Source organism: Xenopus laevis, chromosome 2L (genome assembly GCF_017654675.1).
Source record: "Xenopus laevis strain J_2021 chromosome 2L, Xenopus_laevis_v10.1, whole genome shotgun sequence".
In the NCBI taxonomy this organism is placed as follows: Eukaryota; Metazoa; Chordata; class Amphibia; order Anura; family Pipidae; genus Xenopus; species Xenopus laevis.
Window position 1 is genome coordinate 144,355,997 of NC_054373.1, and position 17,758 is coordinate 144,373,754.

Here is a 17,758-nt window from a genome sequence, read left to right on the forward strand (position 1 = left end):
TTAGCTTTTTGTTCTGCGACTCTCTGGTTTGGAATTTATGCCACTATAGAGATCTATTTCTCCTACCAACCAGGCAGTGGTTTAAATGAGAGACTCAAATATAAATAGAATAGGGCCTGAAAATAAATGTAACAATAAAACTGTAGACTCGCAGAGCAAAATGCCAAGTGAGATAATAGACATTTTGTCACCTTTTTCCCCATATGCGTGCACACAGACAGCTGGAAGCTACATTGCACGTTGAGCAGGTTTTGGCTCAATATTAAACTCTCGAGCATTTTTCGGCCAAAGTCTGCCCTGTGTTTGTAGTGACAGGTGAATTCCAGTCCTGTCCACACACACACTTACTGGGCAAAAGCCGGCCGAATCAGAGATTACTCCACTTGGGAAGAAAATTCTGTTTGTGCCATTGGCCGTAGATTTGATGATGTCTGTGTCATCCATGTTTTATTTCCGTGTGTTACATTTGAATGATTGGACTGCTTAAAAACAGTTTCGGCCTGAACAATCTGCTATGTAATAATGGAGTTACATAGTTCTTCATGAGTTTAGAAATGATTACTACTAGAACCTATATGCACATTTTTACATTTTACTTTTTTCTTTTTATTCCATTCTTCCACTTTGTTATATACCTCAGTACTGAGTGCTGTGGGTTGTTAGAATTAATTATTATTTAATCTACAGATATTGTGATATATGATCATATTGGTGTAGGCCTCGAAGCTGCCCTCCAATGCGCTCATTTATTAATAAATTGAACCACTGCAGTTATCAATAGAACCCAATCAAGAATGATTTCGAATCAATCAACAGCAAGTTAGAAAATGAAACAAAAATCTGGTTGGTTGCAATGGCTATATGAAATCATGCAGTGTAACAGCTGTATTATTAAATTAGCACTGTAACCTCTTACTTTAGATGCATTCAATGTCGGACTGGGACACCAGGGGTCCACCTAAAAACCTTAGACCAGGGGCCCACCAAAGAACCATAGACCAGGTGCCCACTTTCAGTACTGTTATTATTCTTCTCACTCAACCTCTTTTCTCCTAGTCTCTATTCTTTACATACTATGATCTATTCCATCTATTTAGCCTCTTTGTTCTCAAAGAAATAGAGAATGGCCATGAAATAGACCAAATCTTTAGCAGCACAAGGGCCACCTGACACCTGGGCCCACCGGGAGTGTTCCTGGTATCCCGGTGGGCCAGTCCGACAGTGGATGCATTATTTTCAATCTTTCTGGTTAGCCAGGATTTTCAGTTTAAATGGTACAGCCAAATAGTCTGGTCCCCTATGATTGTGAATATGCAACATGTCAGAGAGAGGAGGCCCAGCCCTTGTTCATGTATTAAATATTTAAGCAAAGGAAGAATAATACCTTTATACTGCGCTTGCTCATCCTCCCTTTGATACCTGCTGCATGTATGTGTGTGTGGTGCTTTGCCACTTTGTTTCTGGATAAGCACACTCGCTTTGAAATAAGATTCTTTTTAAATATTGATTATAAAAGCACATAGGCACATACAGAAGCACATCCTTTATGCACACAGCAATTTCTTTGTGTCCGTTTTGGAAGAGACTTACGCATATTTGTTTGATGATGTTTTTCTCTTTTTTCCCCCCTTTTTTTGATACTCTGCTGAGCAAAGGCTGCCATGGCAACTATATCTTGGTTGCACTGGCAGGCTGCTGTTTGCCAGATAATGGCCTCCTTGTCAGTTTTATCATTATTACATTTTCCAATGGCTTAACCAGCATTCTGATTGTAGCTCTCGATTTTACCTGCACCAAGCAAAATTCATGATTCTAGCATCTCAGTATATTTCAAGCCTAATTCAGTATTTAAAGATGACAAAGACATATTTACATACTACAAAGCAGTATTTACAGGTGACACCTGGCCGATGATCACAGAGTGATGTTCTGTCTGCTTTGGTATTTTGAGTAGGTCCATGCCAAATGGATTCTGGATACTGACTCATTCAATGAGTGGATGAATGAAGAGGACTATGAGGTGACTGATGAGAAGAATCCTGTCGTACGGCGTAAGAAAATCTCTGCCAAGACCTTCACTGATGAGGTGAGGACATGTTCTTTTATCCTAAATTTTTTTTTACAAACACTTACTGGTATAGAACTCATCACTGTGTCTCTTAAGTTTTCTAGTTTTTCAGTTATTATTTTATAGGTCATCCTGATATGTGATGCACCCTGTGTCTAATTTACCAAACTTAAATTAAAAGTCCGAAGCGTCTGGAATTCACTGTACCTGAGCTGTTCATATAGATGTCATGCAGTTACATGGCACACTTGCAGTGGCGGATTGAGGCCCCTAGGCTACACTTTCCACATGGCCCCTTTTCTAGGGCAGGGCTTTATTTTGGCACGGGACGCGCCATGTTTTTTTTTTTTTTAAACGACCGCCGTGTAAATATGCTAGTGGTTTAAAGCTTAGGCAATGGCGCATGACAATATCTTATTTACGCAGTGGTCAGCTTTTTTAAAAACCGCAGTGCGGACCGTGCCAAAAACACAGCAAAAATCTGCAATTAACTTCCGAATTATTCTGAATTATTCTGCATAATTATTCCACATAGATCTGCAATTAACCCCAGTGTCCTGTTGTAGCTAGCTGCCTGCCTGGGACGGAGTCTGAGAGACAACCGTGTGCAGATGCTTAAATTGTGCAGTAAGCTGCAAGCTAATAAAATAGGCAACTCTTGGGCTTGGGTGGCAAGAGTGCTGACGACTGAGTGAGTCTGACGAAGAAGGCAGACAGAGTCAGACTGCGTTTCTGCTCTGACCGCGTGTGTGCGAGAGTGCGCCATGCTCAACTCTCTTAAGCCTTCGGCGCACACCAGTGATGTCACTGGTGAGCACCTTCCAAAGAAGATAGTCAGCCCGGGAAGGCTTAGAGAGATTGGTTTGGTTGCACTTGCACACACGCAGAGAGATGCACACCTGCCTGTGGTTGCCTTCAGTGCCACTGCCTTGCTGCCGAAAATTGTCTTCCAGTTCCAGGCAGCAAGCCTGGGGGGCCTTGACCCAGACCCGGACCCCCTGACCTGGTTAATTTTTTTAAATAAAAAAAAAATTCAGTAGAAAACCCACGGGCCCCTAGACGTTAATCCACCCCTGCACACCTGTCCTTTTGTGACTTAAACAGCTTCATTATACCATTGTCTGAGATTTACATTCACTGGGAGTATTCCCCAGAACTGGGGTTATGCACAGAATTCAAATACTGCACTTTAAATATATTGGGCAACAAAAAAGATTTGTGGCTCTAGAGACTACACAAAAAGGTGTGCATTGTTTTTGGTAGTGTTATACGATGCCTTATGATAAAAGAAAGATACCCTACAACTGACAAAATATAGTTAGATACATAGTAGTTAAGAAAGAAAGTTAAAATAATGGGGGGGGTGCGAAATTCTAGGGGGCAGATTCCCTAACCGGTGAAAATTTGCCAGCGACGGCTGCACCAACACTTGGCCAGGCGTAAATTTGGTAGGACAACGCTAATTCACTAAAGTGCGAAGTTGCGTCCAGGGCGCCAAACGCTGGCGAATTTTCACTAGGCAATCAAAGTGAAGATGCGCTTGCGTTGCCTAATTTGCATACGGATGGAAATGATAGTTACATGGACGTATATGTTGCAGCAAATACATTACATTACACAAGTCCAGGGAACCTTAATAAAGAAAATAGAGTTGTTATAATGCCCTACACATGAGCCCAGTGTATAGTTTATGTTCCATATGTTAGAAAATGGAGGGTGGAATCCGGTTACCCCAAAAAAAATTTACGGACCTTTGCAGGCTATCACTCTGAAAAAAGGAAAAGACGCCAGCATTTTTTGGGACTTAGAAAAATTTTGCACTAAAAATTGAGGAAGTCCTATGCAGTCCATTGCACTTTCACCGATTAGTGCAGTCGGGGATTATCCCCTTTTATTCAGCCACCAAACATCAACGTTTCGGGGGGGAACACCCACCCTTCATCAGGATCCTGATGAAGGGTGGGTGTTCCCCCCCGAAACGTTGATGTTTGGTGGCTGAATAAAAGGGGATAATCCCCGACTGCACTAATCGGTGTGTGTGCGGATCCGTTTCTTTTACACATTGGTTGCTAAGGGACCCGGCCAGGTCAACGGAAGGAACGCACCACCAGCTTGCAGGATTGGTGATCTACAGGTGTGCGGTAGGATAATTACATTGTCCATTGCACTTTGTCTGGTCTGAGCTGGCGAATTAGTTAATGTTCAGTAAAATCCGCATCTTAGTGAATGTGCAGAGTTATGTCCATTCGCCAGGGAGAAAATTCGCCCGATGTTATAGTACTCTGTTGTGACTGACTTTGCCAATAACAGGTACAGGTATGGGACCTGTTGTCCAGAATTATGGAGTCTATGTGATAAGGCCTTTCCGTAATTCGGATCTTTCTCGATAAGGGGTTTCCAGATAACGGATCACATAACTGTACGCCCTTAAACGGAAATGTAACCGTTATCTAAAAAAAACCTACCCTACGTAGACCCTATCCCTCCTGCCCCCTTGGGAATTGCCTCTAACTTTTAACTTAACCCTCGGTGCAGAATCAGGGATCGCAGTTCATGGCAATCATCTTCTGGGTCTTCGGTAATGTTCGGAATGAGACAGACGCATGCGCAGTTGGAGCAATTTCCCGCTTTGCGACAACTGTGCATGCGCCAAATTGGTCGGAAATTGCCGAACTGCCGGAAGAAGACCCGGAAGATGGCTGCCGTGAACTGTGATCCCTGAATCTGCACCGAGGGGTAAGTAAAAAGTTAGGGGCATTTCCGGGGGGGCAGCTAGGCTGGGGGGGAGGGGGGTCTACGTAGGGTAATGGGGTTGGGTTTTTTTGGTTAACGGTTGAATTCTCCTTAAGACCCTGAAGAAAAAAAAAATTACCTTGGTTCTTGTTGTCTTCCGATATAATGTGCTTTGCTGTATATATTTAAAATGAATGAGAAGGCAAATCAAGCATATGATGACCCTAATTTGAAATGAAGCAATGTTTACCTTTCAAGATAAGAACTTTATATTTCTTCATTAAATATCTTGGCACATTCATTTTTTGCTTTTCTTCACCTTTTGTGTTAATATCTTCCCAAAGGTAAGTAGCCCTGACTCAGACCGCAGAGACAAAAAGGGACCTAACTACAAGAAGAGGAAACGCTCCCCTTCCCCTCCTCCCAGCGCTGAAGCAAAGAAAAAGGCTGTCAAAAAGGGGTAATTTTTTCACATTTGTTTCTAGCTGCCTTGGACGCATTTTGAAACAGACGTAACATTCTGCTCACTTCTCAGTTAAAATTTAATACCAAGGTGGCACTCATCAAAGCAGTTGTGGGGTCTGGATACACAGGCCAGGAAGCAGAAGCCAGCACTATAGATCAAGGAAAAAAAAAAGATGTTTTATTTAGCAAAATTTACATAATCCGGGGACATTCACCTTTCACAAAGTCCTACTAAAGTGGTAAAAAGAAAAAAAAAGAAAAACTTTTACAGATACAATCAATTAGCAAAAATGTAACATAGTAACATAGTAAGTAAGGTTGAAAAAAGACACATGTCCTTCAACCTTTTTTTTTTTTTAATTAACTACCTATCTGCCAGTTGAGCCAGAGGAAGGCAAAAAACCCATCTGAAGCCTCTCCAATTTGCCTTAGAGGGGGAAAAATTCCTTCCTGACTCCAAAATGGCAATGAGACTAGTCCCTGGATCAGCTTGGACTATGAGCTATTTCCCATAACCCTGTATTCCCTCACTTGCTAAAAAGCCATCCAACCCCTTCTTAAAGCTATCTAATGTATCAGCCTGTACAACTGATTCAGGGAGAGAATTCCACATCTTCACAGCTCTCACTGTAAAACAAATAAAAAAAATGTATAGTTATCATTGTATCCAGAATCAAATTTTGTGCTTACCCAATCTCAGGGTAAGTGCTGTTGCAGGGATCAGTAGAACGTACAAAACTTCTGTGAGGACTGCCACGGCTTTAAGTTCTACTGCGTGTGCCCCAGCTGTCCCCATTCATTTGTACATTAATCCAGTTTTCTGACGGTGGAATTAATGCAGTGCAAATGAGTGATGTCACCACTGGGCAAGAGCAGAAGCGCGTACATTTGTGGATCTGCTTATGAGTTTATTTACTGAAAACATTTCTTGCAGCCCTTCGACCCCATATACCAAATCAAAGAGGGGTCACCGAGAGGAGGAGCAAGAAGATCTGACCAAAGATATGGATGAACCCTCCCCAGTTCCTAATGTGGAAGAAGTTACTCTCCCTAAAGCAGGTAGATGCAAGGTCCTTTGAAATCTATTGTGTACATTTCATGCTGTACTGCATCACTGTAGTGACATTTTTTTCTGTTTTAGTGAACACCAAGAAGGACTCTGAATCTGCACCAGTAAAAGGAGGGACTGTGACAGACCTGGGTAAGTGTGTTTTGGGTCATATGGGTCCTGTTTGTCATTTCAGTATGTAAGAACAGAGAAACACCATTTGAAATGTTCAGCTGGAGTATAGGTGTCTGTAAACTGTACTGTTATACTTCCTTGTTTGCAAGGCTCCTAAAGAGGAATCTGTGAGAGGTACCTGCACAGTGGCAGATTTATGCATTGAAAATGTGGCCAGCTAGAACTGTTGAATAGAAACCATGGACACTTCTAAATTCTTTATTTTGGGAAACCTAGTTAAATTGTTGGAGTGCTGTGAGGGACTGTTGATAGGCTCTATATAGCGATAGCAGCAGCTATTTCACTGTACTGTGAGTATTAGGTACGCTTGAACCTCACCTTATTTGCAAGCATAACTAAAAAGTAAAGTTACCTACGTTTGGAAAATACTGCACCTTGATTCAATCATACATTTTTGATTAATTTATTATTTTTACTTCTGTTTTATATAGAACACAATTCTCTAGTTGGACACTGAATATTAATAGTGTGATTTGGAACCATTTCCATTTATGCTGTGTCTACCTGGGGAAATTCTTCAGAAACTGGTGAACTACAAGCATCTCTCTTAATTGTATTTGCTTTTTTTCTCTCAGATGAACAGGAGGACGAAAGCATGGAAGCAGTGACCAAGGTATGGGCTGTCTTACTGTATATACAGATAATTTAAACACTTGTATAACAAAGAGTTCATAAATCCACCTTGGGTTGTTCTACCTGAATGTTCTGGGGCTTTGTACAAAACTTGATTACTGGGAGCGTCTTGTATCTATATGGGGAACTTTTATACCAATTATGTTAAAGTGATAGAGCTCGCTCATAAAGTATTGGAAAAAGTAAAGGCTATCCATAAAGGAAATGTATTAAATACTAGGGATGCACCAAATCCAGGATCCTAATTTGCATTTGCAAATTAGGGGCAGGGAGGGAAATCGCATGACTTTTTGTCACAAAACAAGGAAGTAAAAAATGTTTTCCCCTTCCCACCCATAATTTGCATATGCAAATTAGGATTCAGTTCGGTATTCGGACAAATTTGTCGCGAAGGATTCGGGGTTCGGCCGAATCCAAAATAGTGGATTCAGTGCATCCCTATTAAATACCCACAACAGCTTTCATTGCCCTCTATGGATAAGGCCTGGAAAGTATTACGGTCAGCCTTCACCTTGTTCCTCGGTTTGCACCGTCCTTATCAAAGGCATTTTTAGATGCTTTCTGTGATTTTCTCTTCATTCCTTTCCTTTGCCTATAATGTGCCCCAACACTATCCCAGCACCCATGTAAATGGGATTTTCTTGGAGCTTGTTTGGAATTCATTCCCAGGATTCCTTTTGTTTATTTAAATCTGTATGAGGCAGTCTCCTCAACCCTAATGACTTGTATGCGAAACCACACAGTGACTCTATCTAAGCTGATTAGATAGCCCTGTGCTACACTGATGAGCCTCAAGAAAGGAGAAACTGGTCTGTAGTTGGGAATCTGATAAGCTATTATCCTGGCTTCTGCTTTAAAAACCCAGTAGGTGAGTTTTAGCCTATAGGATAAACCCATGTAAATGGGATTTTCTTGGAACTTGTTTGGAATTCATTCCTAGGATTCCTTTTGTTTATTTAAACCTAAACTTTGTAGTCACTGAACAAATTTCTACTTTCAGCATAGCTCAGATGCTCTATATATTTATCACTGTATTTTTCCCATGCACTCTGGGATTAGGACAATGTTTTTTAGTCTTAATTTTGTGAATGTCCTATATTTAACAGGAGAAACATTTTCCAGGTTAAAAGCAATGGTTTCTTCACTTGTATACTTTTAGGAGGAAGATGAGAACTCATCTGGGAATAAAGGCGAGCAAATAAAAACCTCCGATCTTCATGAGGACAATGTGACTGAACAAACACACCATATCATCATCCCTAGCTATGCTGCTTGGTTTGACTATAACAGGTAATGTTTCCATCTTACTTTTAATATTTTGTAATGCAACTATCCTTTTATTTCTTTTATTGTATATTGATTTTAATATCTCACTTCCTCCTACAGCGTGCATGCTATTGAACGTCGGGCTTTACCAGAGTTCTTCAATGGCAAGAACAAGTCCAAAACACCAGAGATGTGAGTCTTGCTCAATATATTGTATCAGACGGGGTTGATAAAAATTGCATGAAAAGATTTTCCAGAAAAGAGTAGCCAGCGCTCTACAAGATCATTCTAAGACATTCATAGAAATGTTTTTCTTCCATAGAAAACATTGACTTATTTTATTCAGCCACAACTAGCATATATGAGAATTGACTGCATGAGCATTGCATAACGGAGGGCTGTTTATGTGTTTATTATATTTTAAATTAAATGTATAACTAATACAAGTTATAGCACAAGATTTATTTTACAGACTTTGAGCAAAGAACATGCTATGGTCTTATAATACACAAGAGCCATGAATATCCTGTAAATTATATCCTTATAAACGGTGCTTAGTGATGTTATTGGTTATAATCGGAGCTTAGTGATGTCATTTCTGTCACACGATTCACTGAAAAGTGTGTATTATAATAAAAAAAGTACTCCCTGTTGCAAAATATGAGACATCCCCTCAGAGTTCTATGACCTGTATAAAAACACTTGGCCTTCATCCTCGTACTTTTATATGGTCATGAAACTCCTCTGTAACTTATAATATCCTTATATTTTACAAGAGGGGTACTTTATTCACTATATAATCGTACTTTTCACAAACCAAAACACGTGACCCCTTACATTCTTTTCCCCATTTTTTTCTAGATACCTGGCCTATAGAAACTTCATGATTGACACCTACAGACTAAACCCTCAGGAATACCTTACTTCTACAGCATGTCGTCGCAACTTGGCAGGGGATGTCTGTGCTATCATGAGGTGCGGATGACATGGGAACGTCATCTCAGAGGAATAAAAGGCAATGATCATATGTAGTAGGGGTAGAAATGAATAGCTGTGAATACTAGAAAGTTTGGGAGCACACTATGATTATATATAAGTTAGTGTTACACAGTCTATTATCACATTAAGAGGAGAATATTATTGTCCCAGCTCTGATGTTGTTCTTGCTCTAGGGTTCATGCCTTCCTAGAACAGTGGGGGCTCATTAACTACCAAGTGGATGCTGAAAGTCGTCCTACCCCAATGGGCCCTCCCCCAACATCACATTTCCATGTCTTAGCGGATACTCCATCAGGACTGGTTCCACTGCAGCCTAAAACTCCACAGGTAGGCATGACAGGTGGATGAGCAAGGTGTTTGTTTGATCCTTTTTAAAAGTCATTACACTGTTTTATGTCCTTTTTATATATTCAGTACGTATTTTTTTTCATAGCTCGTTTGGCTCGTTCCCTGCAGTCAGGGACATGCCTGAATCGCCCGATTCTCTTTGAATTACCAACATACACTTTTCTTTTTCCCAGCAGAGCTCTGCTTCACAACAGATGCTCACTTTCCCTGATAAAAGTAAGGATAAACCAAGTGACCTTCAAAACTTCGGCTTACGGACAGATATGTATAGTAAGAAGAACACAACATCCAAGGTCAGTCAGAAGGGTGTATTTAATCACTTACAAAATGTTCTCCAGTCTGTATATTCATTTAGGGTGTCACTACTAGTTATACCCAGAGTTCAATGATATGTGGATTTGATGTTGCCCCAACAGAGCAAGGCTGCTGCCAGTGCAACGCGTGAATGGAACGAGCAGGAGACCCTGTTGCTCCTTGAGGTGAGAAATCTATACGTGGTTCAATGAAATAAATGCTTTAGTACTTAGGATTTGATCAGCTTTGTTAGAAAGCATATTCCAATTACCTTTGCATACTTAACACAGGCACTGGAAATGTATAAAGATGATTGGAACAAGGTATCTGAGCATGTGGGGAGCCGGACGCAGGACGAGTGTATCTTGCATTTCTTACGACTTCCTATTGAGGATCCATATCTAGAGGACTCTGATGCCTCTCTGGGACCATTGGCCTTTCAGCCCATACCCTTTAGCCAATCAGGGAATCCTGTGATGAGCACAGTAGCCTTCCTTGCATCTGTAGTAGATCCGCGGGTAGCATCAGCTGCTGCAAAATCAGCTTTGGGTTTGTCATTCTTATATTTACTTCTTAGTAAATCCTCTGCTGTAATATAAATGCTCATGAAAAAGATAATGTCATGTACATCGTTTTCTTTGATTATTAACCACCAAAATGGGATTATTTTTAACTTTCCCTTTTATTTCATAATTTGAATGGTACAGCATGCATGTACCTTGTTTGCTGGGAATAGTTATAACCTTTATAATATTTCTGTTTTATTAGATGAATTTTCCAAGATGAAGGAGGAGGTTCCTACAGCACTGGTGGAAGCTCATGTCAGGAAGGTTGAGGATGCAGCCAAAATCACTGGAAAAGCTGATCCCAATTATGGCCTTGAGAGCAGTGGTATTGCTGGAACAGCTTGTGAAGAAAACGAGAGGATAGGTGAGCTAGGCAATAGCAGACTAGTCACATACAGCTTCTCTGTTTTAAAGAAATATTAATGCAGTTATTGGCTCTGTTATGCTTAATGATTGGAAACTGAGGTTTTCAGGACAATGGCTCCCCCCCCCCCCCAAAAAAAATCTAGAATACCAAAATGGCAACTTTAGCAAGATCAATAGTTATGCCAAAGCTTTATTGAAAGCAAAACTAGCAAAACATTTCTCACTCTCCGTATTTATCATTTGTTGATTTATCATTTTTTGATTTTGAAAATTGCTCAGACTTGAATGGTAAAGAAACTGTCCAATCCATGAGAATTCTCAAGTAAGTTTTGTGGTAAAAACATTGATATGGTCTTTGGTTTGAATGGATTTTCATAGCCCTGAACCCTCAAAGTATTTTGGAGAAGAAATCACGTACGGAAGAAACACAATCTTTTGTGAAGCGTGACTATTTTCTTTTGTCTCAACATTTGATAAATCTGCCCCTTATCTAAAATCGGCTAAAATCCTATAACCGGTAAATAATATTATTTTTTTGCCACAAATATGGATTCATGTTAAGTTCAGTAAGAATATTATAAATAATAAGTTATTTGTCTAAACACTACATTGCTTACAATTATATGACTTTCCAAATCATGCTGCATAAAAGACTTTAGATTATTGCTAGGGATGCCCCGAATCCAGGATTCGGTTCGGGATTTGGCCAGGATTCGCCCTTTTTCAGCAGGATTCGGCTGAATCCTTTTGCCAGCAGAACCAAATCTGAATCCTAATTTGCATATGCAAATTAGGGGCAGGGAGGGAAATCACATGACTTTTTGTCACAAAACAAGGAAGTAATAAATATGCAAATTAGGATACAGTATTCGGCCAAATCTTTTGCGAAGGATTCGGAGGTTCGGCCGAATCTGAAATAGAGGATTCAGTGCATCACTAATTATTGCATATATTTATGGTTTTAATAAAAAGGCAGAATGTTGTTAGAGCTGAGCTTGTATTTTTACTGTTGTTGGATGTATTTATCTGTGAATTCTATCAATTTGCTGTCAATAGTCAGACAAGGGAGCACTTAAGAAATGACTACTCCACTCTATAATGCTGAATTAGGCATTAATTATATGGCAGACTTTAATATGCGAATCTTAATGGACAGAAAAACACATTTGTTATTGAAAACCACACCTATAGGCCTATGTCAAATGTAGTGATTGTTAGGCAAAACTCTCCTTGACTTCTGTCTAGCAAGCACATCTGTGGGCATGTTCATTTTTATCTCAGTTTACATACCCTTGGGCCTGAGGGGTGTGTTCGAAATAAGACAGCGTAATACAGATTCATTTTATTTTGATCCTGCTAGCTCATATATCCAATGTTATTCCTTCATTGGTGCCATATGTTGGTCCTGGCATCATGTGGCATGTACATTTTCAGAGAGCCCTGTAAATAGGCAGAAAATGAAGCAGCACGTAGCAGCACATTTGCATTTTGTGCACATCATCTAAAAAAAAATAATTCTCTGTAAGGCCACAAATGAATTATCATTGATACTTTTTATTACTCATCTTTCTATTCAGACCATCTCCTTTTCATATTCCAGTCTCTTATTCAAATCAATGCATGGTTGCTAGAGTAATTTGGAGTCTACCAACCAGATTGCTGAAATTGCAAACTGGAGAGCTGCTAGGCAAAAAACGAAATAAAAAAACTACAAATAATAAAAAAAATTAAAACTAATTGCAAATTGTTTCAGAATATCACTCTTTACATCATACAAAAAGTAAATTTAAAGTTGAACAACCCCTTTAATATTGTATACAGAGGAACAATAGTCATCGGGCTCATTTATAAATGCTGGGCAAATCTGCACATGAGCCGTAATTCATTCCACCCGATCACTCATCCAATTTTTCAGCCGCCTGAAGGTTGAATAATAAACCAAATGATTGGTTGTCATGGGTTCCTGCCCAAGTGCAAATTTCCTGTGTGTTTATAAATGAGCCCAATTATGTTCAGTACCAAATGAAAAAGAAAATAACTTTTTATTATATGTTTAGTTTGGAGATGTACTGTATAAGGCCCTTATTATCTGACAAACAGCAGTTGGAAAGTGAGTAATAATTTCTTTCTATGTGTTTATTGATGCCTTTCGCAGATTGTCCTAAAATGAACACCCCTGAAATCCATGGTAGGAAACATTCCTCTCCTACACACAAGACTTCTTTACAAAGTGAATCTGACAGGAGACATTCTATTTCAACAACCCTACATCATAACAATGGAAAGTTGGAAGAGATTTTTTTTTATTTAACACAAAATACAAATTGTATGAGGTTCTAATAAAATTATAGGTTCCTGTTGAAAAATATCCTTTACCTTCTTACACCTTACAGGGCTTTGTATTACAAAAGAATGTAAGCCTACTTTAATGTATTCCAAATATGACATTAGATAAATGACTTTCAGTAAAACATTAAAATCTTTCTGTGCTTCTTATGATTTGTAGCTTTAATGTAAATGTTTTCATTACTGCTTCCAGAAGACAGCAGTTCAGAAGAGCCCCAGACAGATGCGCAGCCTACAGATGAGAAGAAAGAGCCAAAGGTATGAACTGAACTGTGGCCCAGCCATCCTAATGTATTTATATTTATGTAGAATTATACATATTGTAGGTTGTATAAATTATTCATAAAATCATGTAGCCGCTATGAAGTGCTATATAATTTTATTTCTCAGATAAACCTGCAAAAATAAAACAAGAACAATGTCTCCACAAGCACTCCAGTATTTTCTTTAGCTGCCCGGTTATGCTTTAACCAGCCTCATCCTCCATAATGGAAAAGTGAAGTGTAGAAGGCTCTGCTTGTTAAGAATTTTTTCTACTGACTCCCACTTTCCACTCTCACTACTGTATAACTCATTGAATCATTGTGGTCACTTGTAAAATGATATTGATTTTTATTTTATTTACTCCTAGTGCTGCCAAACAGACAGATACAGGCATAACACTCGATGTGGTAGAAACAGGTGCTAGGCTTTGAATTCCTTTTGTGTTTTTTTTAAAGGTTTTCATTTTGCATTACAAAAAGCAATTAAAGGAACAGTAACACCAAAAAAATAAAAGAAATTAAAATATAATGCACTGCTGCCCTGCACTGATAGAAGTTCTGGGTTTGATTCAGAAAGACTAATATAGTTTATATAAACACGCTGCAGTGTAGCCATGGGGGCAGTCATTCAAGTTGGAAAAAAGGAGAAAAGGCACAGGTCACATAGGAGATAACAGAAAACACCATTGTATTCTACAGGGCTTATCTGTTATCTGCTATGTAACCTGTGCCTTTTTTTCAACTTGAATGGCTGCCCCCATGGCTACACAGCAGCTTGTTTATATAAGCTATAGTAGCCTTTCCAAAGCAAACAGAACTTTTACCAGTGCAGGGCAGCAGAACGTTATTTCTCTTGCCTAGATTGGGGGACACAGGCACCATGGGGACGAATATCCTGTTGCTTGGAGAAAGGTCACTAAAAGGTTAAAGTAGCTCCTCCTCCTCCTGCTCTGGGCTTCATTCCCGCCTACCTCCTCAATCCTCAGGTTTCTTTTAGTGTCCTCAGAAGGAGGACGGACACTTCGTGGCTGGGAGCAATGGTACAGATTTCAGTATCATGCCACTACTGGGGGTCAGTGTTTCTTTTCCAGAACCCCTCCAGCCAAGGACTTCTGATCTGAAGATGCTCTGTAGCCTTCCCGCTCTATGGAGGCTGCAGGCTGGGGGCTCCCCCCACACTACCCTGGGCAACTGGTTCCCGCTCCCCGGAGGCTGCACCAGTAGCCACAACGGAGGGTACACCTTTTATTGAGCATTCCTGGCTGGCACGAGGAGGTAAGCCGATTCCCTCCTCCCTCCCCCCATTATTTGCTGCATTGTCAGCTCTGCAGAAAAGGCATTTAGTTTCACTTTCACTGCTATTCTCTGACAGAGATTTCCCTATGCATTTAGTTGTTTCACTTTCACTTCTGACAGAGAATTCCCTACAGGGGGAATAAGACACAGCTTCTTCTATCCTTTTCTCCCTCTTGCACCTGTAACCACATATTTACCTTCCTTCCCGGGTTCCCAGCGCCATTTCCCAGCGTCCTTTTGCGTCACTATCTGGCGCTGCGTCTTGTCATTGTGCACGCACCTCACGGGCGTGCTCTATCTCTAGCGGGTCTACAGAACCTAGCCAGAATACCAGAGACTCTAGATAAGGTCCTACAGCACCTATCTACACAGCCTCACAGACCGGTCACTCAGCAGTCGGCCACAAAGCGAGCTCCCCTTTCCCCACCTGTATCGCCTGATGAACAGGTAGAGGCATCAGGGGAAGAGGGACAGATCCTATCCGGAGATGAATCCGATCAGGATCAGGATGCTCCTAGATCACAAAGAGAGGTCGAGAGCCTGATTCAGGCAGTATTACAGGCACTATGTCTAGTAGACACCCCGCCTTGAGCAGAGCCAACCAAAAACATTTTCAAGAGTCAAAAGAAGTCCTCTGGTCTTCACCCCCAGCAGTGGACCCACCAGTCTCAAGACTGTCAAAGACCACCACCATTCCAGTAACGATGCGGCTTCCTTCAAGGATCCTATCAACAAACGCCTTGAGGGTTTCTGCAAGGCGATTTCACCTATTTTGCCACCACATGGGTATCCAGGGCAATGGAGGTTTGGGTGGAACAGGTGGCCCAACTCATTGGCTCAGAAGGCCCCTCCACAGTCCTCCTTCTAGCTCAGATAGCGGACACAAACACATATATTTGCTGGTGGCCCTGGACGCGGTTAAGCTCGACGCAAGGTCTTTGGCACAATCCATTGCAGCCAGACATTTCCCTTGACTAAAGAACTGGTCAGCAGATCTTACCTTAAAGCGGTCTCTGGTTGGTCTCCCATTTCTCGGAAAAAAAATTTCTGCGCTGAACTAGAGAAGATAATTTCTCAAGCTACAGGAGGCAAGAGCACTTTACTTCCACAAAACAGACCCAAAAGGACTACCTTCAAAAGGCGAGCATTTTTTGTCCCTTTCGCCAAAATCAGAGACAAAGGTCCCAACATGAAAAACAACAAGCTCCAACCTGCCCCAGATTCCAGTCAAGGGAGAGCACTTCTTGGTCAGGAGGTAGAGCTGCACCTATGCCCATACAGGACCAACAGCCTCCGCATGAGGAGGTGCCCACCCCCAAAAGCTTACCCTTAGGCGGACGCTTAATTCACTTTTGGGAGGTGTGACAGCAGAGAGTTCTGGACCCCTGGGTCCTACAGATCATATCCCAGGGCTATCTCATAGAATTCACTCGTACCGGAGAACCCAGGCACTCAGCGTTCCACGGGGTTCTACATGCCCTGACCGCCTCCGGGGTAGTACATGCAGTCCCTCAAAGGGGAAGGGGTTTTGGTTTCTACTTAAACCTGTTTATGGTACCTAAAAATTACGGATCTTTTTGCCCAGTGTTACACCTAAAGGCACTAAACTACCTTGAAAGAAGCGCCACTTTAAATGGAATCCATCGTCAGTCCTAATGTCCCTGGACTTAGAGGATTTCATGGTGGTGATTGACATCAAAGATGCACACCTGCATGTCCCCATACATCCCAACCACCACCGGTTCCTTCGTTTTTCAGGGCAGGAGAACATTGGCAATTCGTGGCACTCCCCTTCGGACTATCCTCCGCGCCAAGGGTATTCACCAAGGTCATGCCTGTGGCTCTAGAGGACCTGCGACTGCAGGGAGTGAGTGTCATACCATACCTGGACAACCTACTGGTAAAGGCCCGTTCCATGGCACTGGCCGCAACTCATCTCCAGACAGTGATGCAGATACTAACTCTGTTAGGCTGGCAGAAAAACTTCCAAAAATCTCGACTCATACCTTCTCAGAATACAGATTATTTAGGGCTTGTCCTAAATTCTTCAGTGGGAAGAGCCTTCCTTCCCCAATCCAAGATCACCTCAATGCAGGGGCTCCTGTCAGTTCTGCAGAAAGCGGATGAGGTACCTTTACGATTTGCCATGAGAGTGCTGGAGACTATGGTGTAATCCTGCGATTCCATAGACGCAGCTCCACACCAGAGCCTTACAGAGACTGATACTCCAACACCAGAGGAGGAACCGAGAGGACCAAAACCGCAGGATTCCCCTATCAGAACTAGTTTGAACCTTAATCAATTGGTGGCTTCGACCGACAACATTTCGGTCAGGAAAAACCTTCCCCAATCACCAGTGGATAGTCACCAGTGGACAGTCATCACAACAGATGCCAGTCTACAAGGTTGGGGAGTAGTATTGGAAGACCTAACAGTGTAGGGACTTTGGTCACAGAAAACAACTACTCCCCATCAACATCCTGGTATTAAGAGCAATCCACCTCTTATTGCTCCACTGGTCAGACAGATACTTTGAGATCTACCTGTAAGAATACAGTCAGACAATGTAACAGTGGTGGCTTACATCAACCACAGGAGGCACAAGGAGTCAAGTGGCCCTCCCAGAAGTGGACAATTGGATAGCAGATTTTCTCAGCCGAGAGACCTTAGATTGAGTTCAAACAGCAGGTGGTTCATACCGTGCTTAGCTTGCATTGGGGAGGTGCTCCTTCTCTTCACATGGGCAATAGGTAGGGCTTGTCATCTCTTCTTCGGTCAGAAAACTGAGGCTTGAGGAGGTAGGAGGGGATGAAGCCCAGAGCAGGAGGAGGAGGAGCCACATTAACCTTTTAGTGTCCTTTCTCCAAGCAAC

The 17,758-nt window shown here is 41.4% G+C and overlaps 1 protein-coding gene across 1 annotated transcript in view; it reads left to right on the plus strand.

Annotated features, from left to right (window-relative positions):
* The window catches only part of smarcc2.L (SWI/SNF related, matrix associated, actin dependent regulator of chromatin subfamily c member 2 L homeolog), a gene marked incomplete at its 5' end in the record, with an annotated part of 47,288 nt that overhangs the window by 21,381 nt on the left and 8,149 nt on the right, over nt 1-17,758 (plus strand). Inside the window, 15 exon segments of the mRNA NM_001091927.1 lie at nt 1,955-2,086; nt 5,146-5,261; nt 6,201-6,325; nt 6,408-6,467; nt 7,085-7,122; nt 8,302-8,432; nt 8,529-8,600; nt 9,270-9,383; nt 9,581-9,734; nt 9,932-10,048; nt 10,172-10,234; nt 10,340-10,598; nt 10,818-10,979; nt 13,137-13,262; nt 13,521-13,585. Coding sequence (NP_001085396.1) covers nt 1,955-2,086; nt 5,146-5,261; nt 6,201-6,325; nt 6,408-6,467; nt 7,085-7,122; nt 8,302-8,432; nt 8,529-8,600; nt 9,270-9,383; nt 9,581-9,734; nt 9,932-10,048; nt 10,172-10,234; nt 10,340-10,598; nt 10,818-10,979; nt 13,137-13,262; nt 13,521-13,585 — 1,734 coding nt within the window.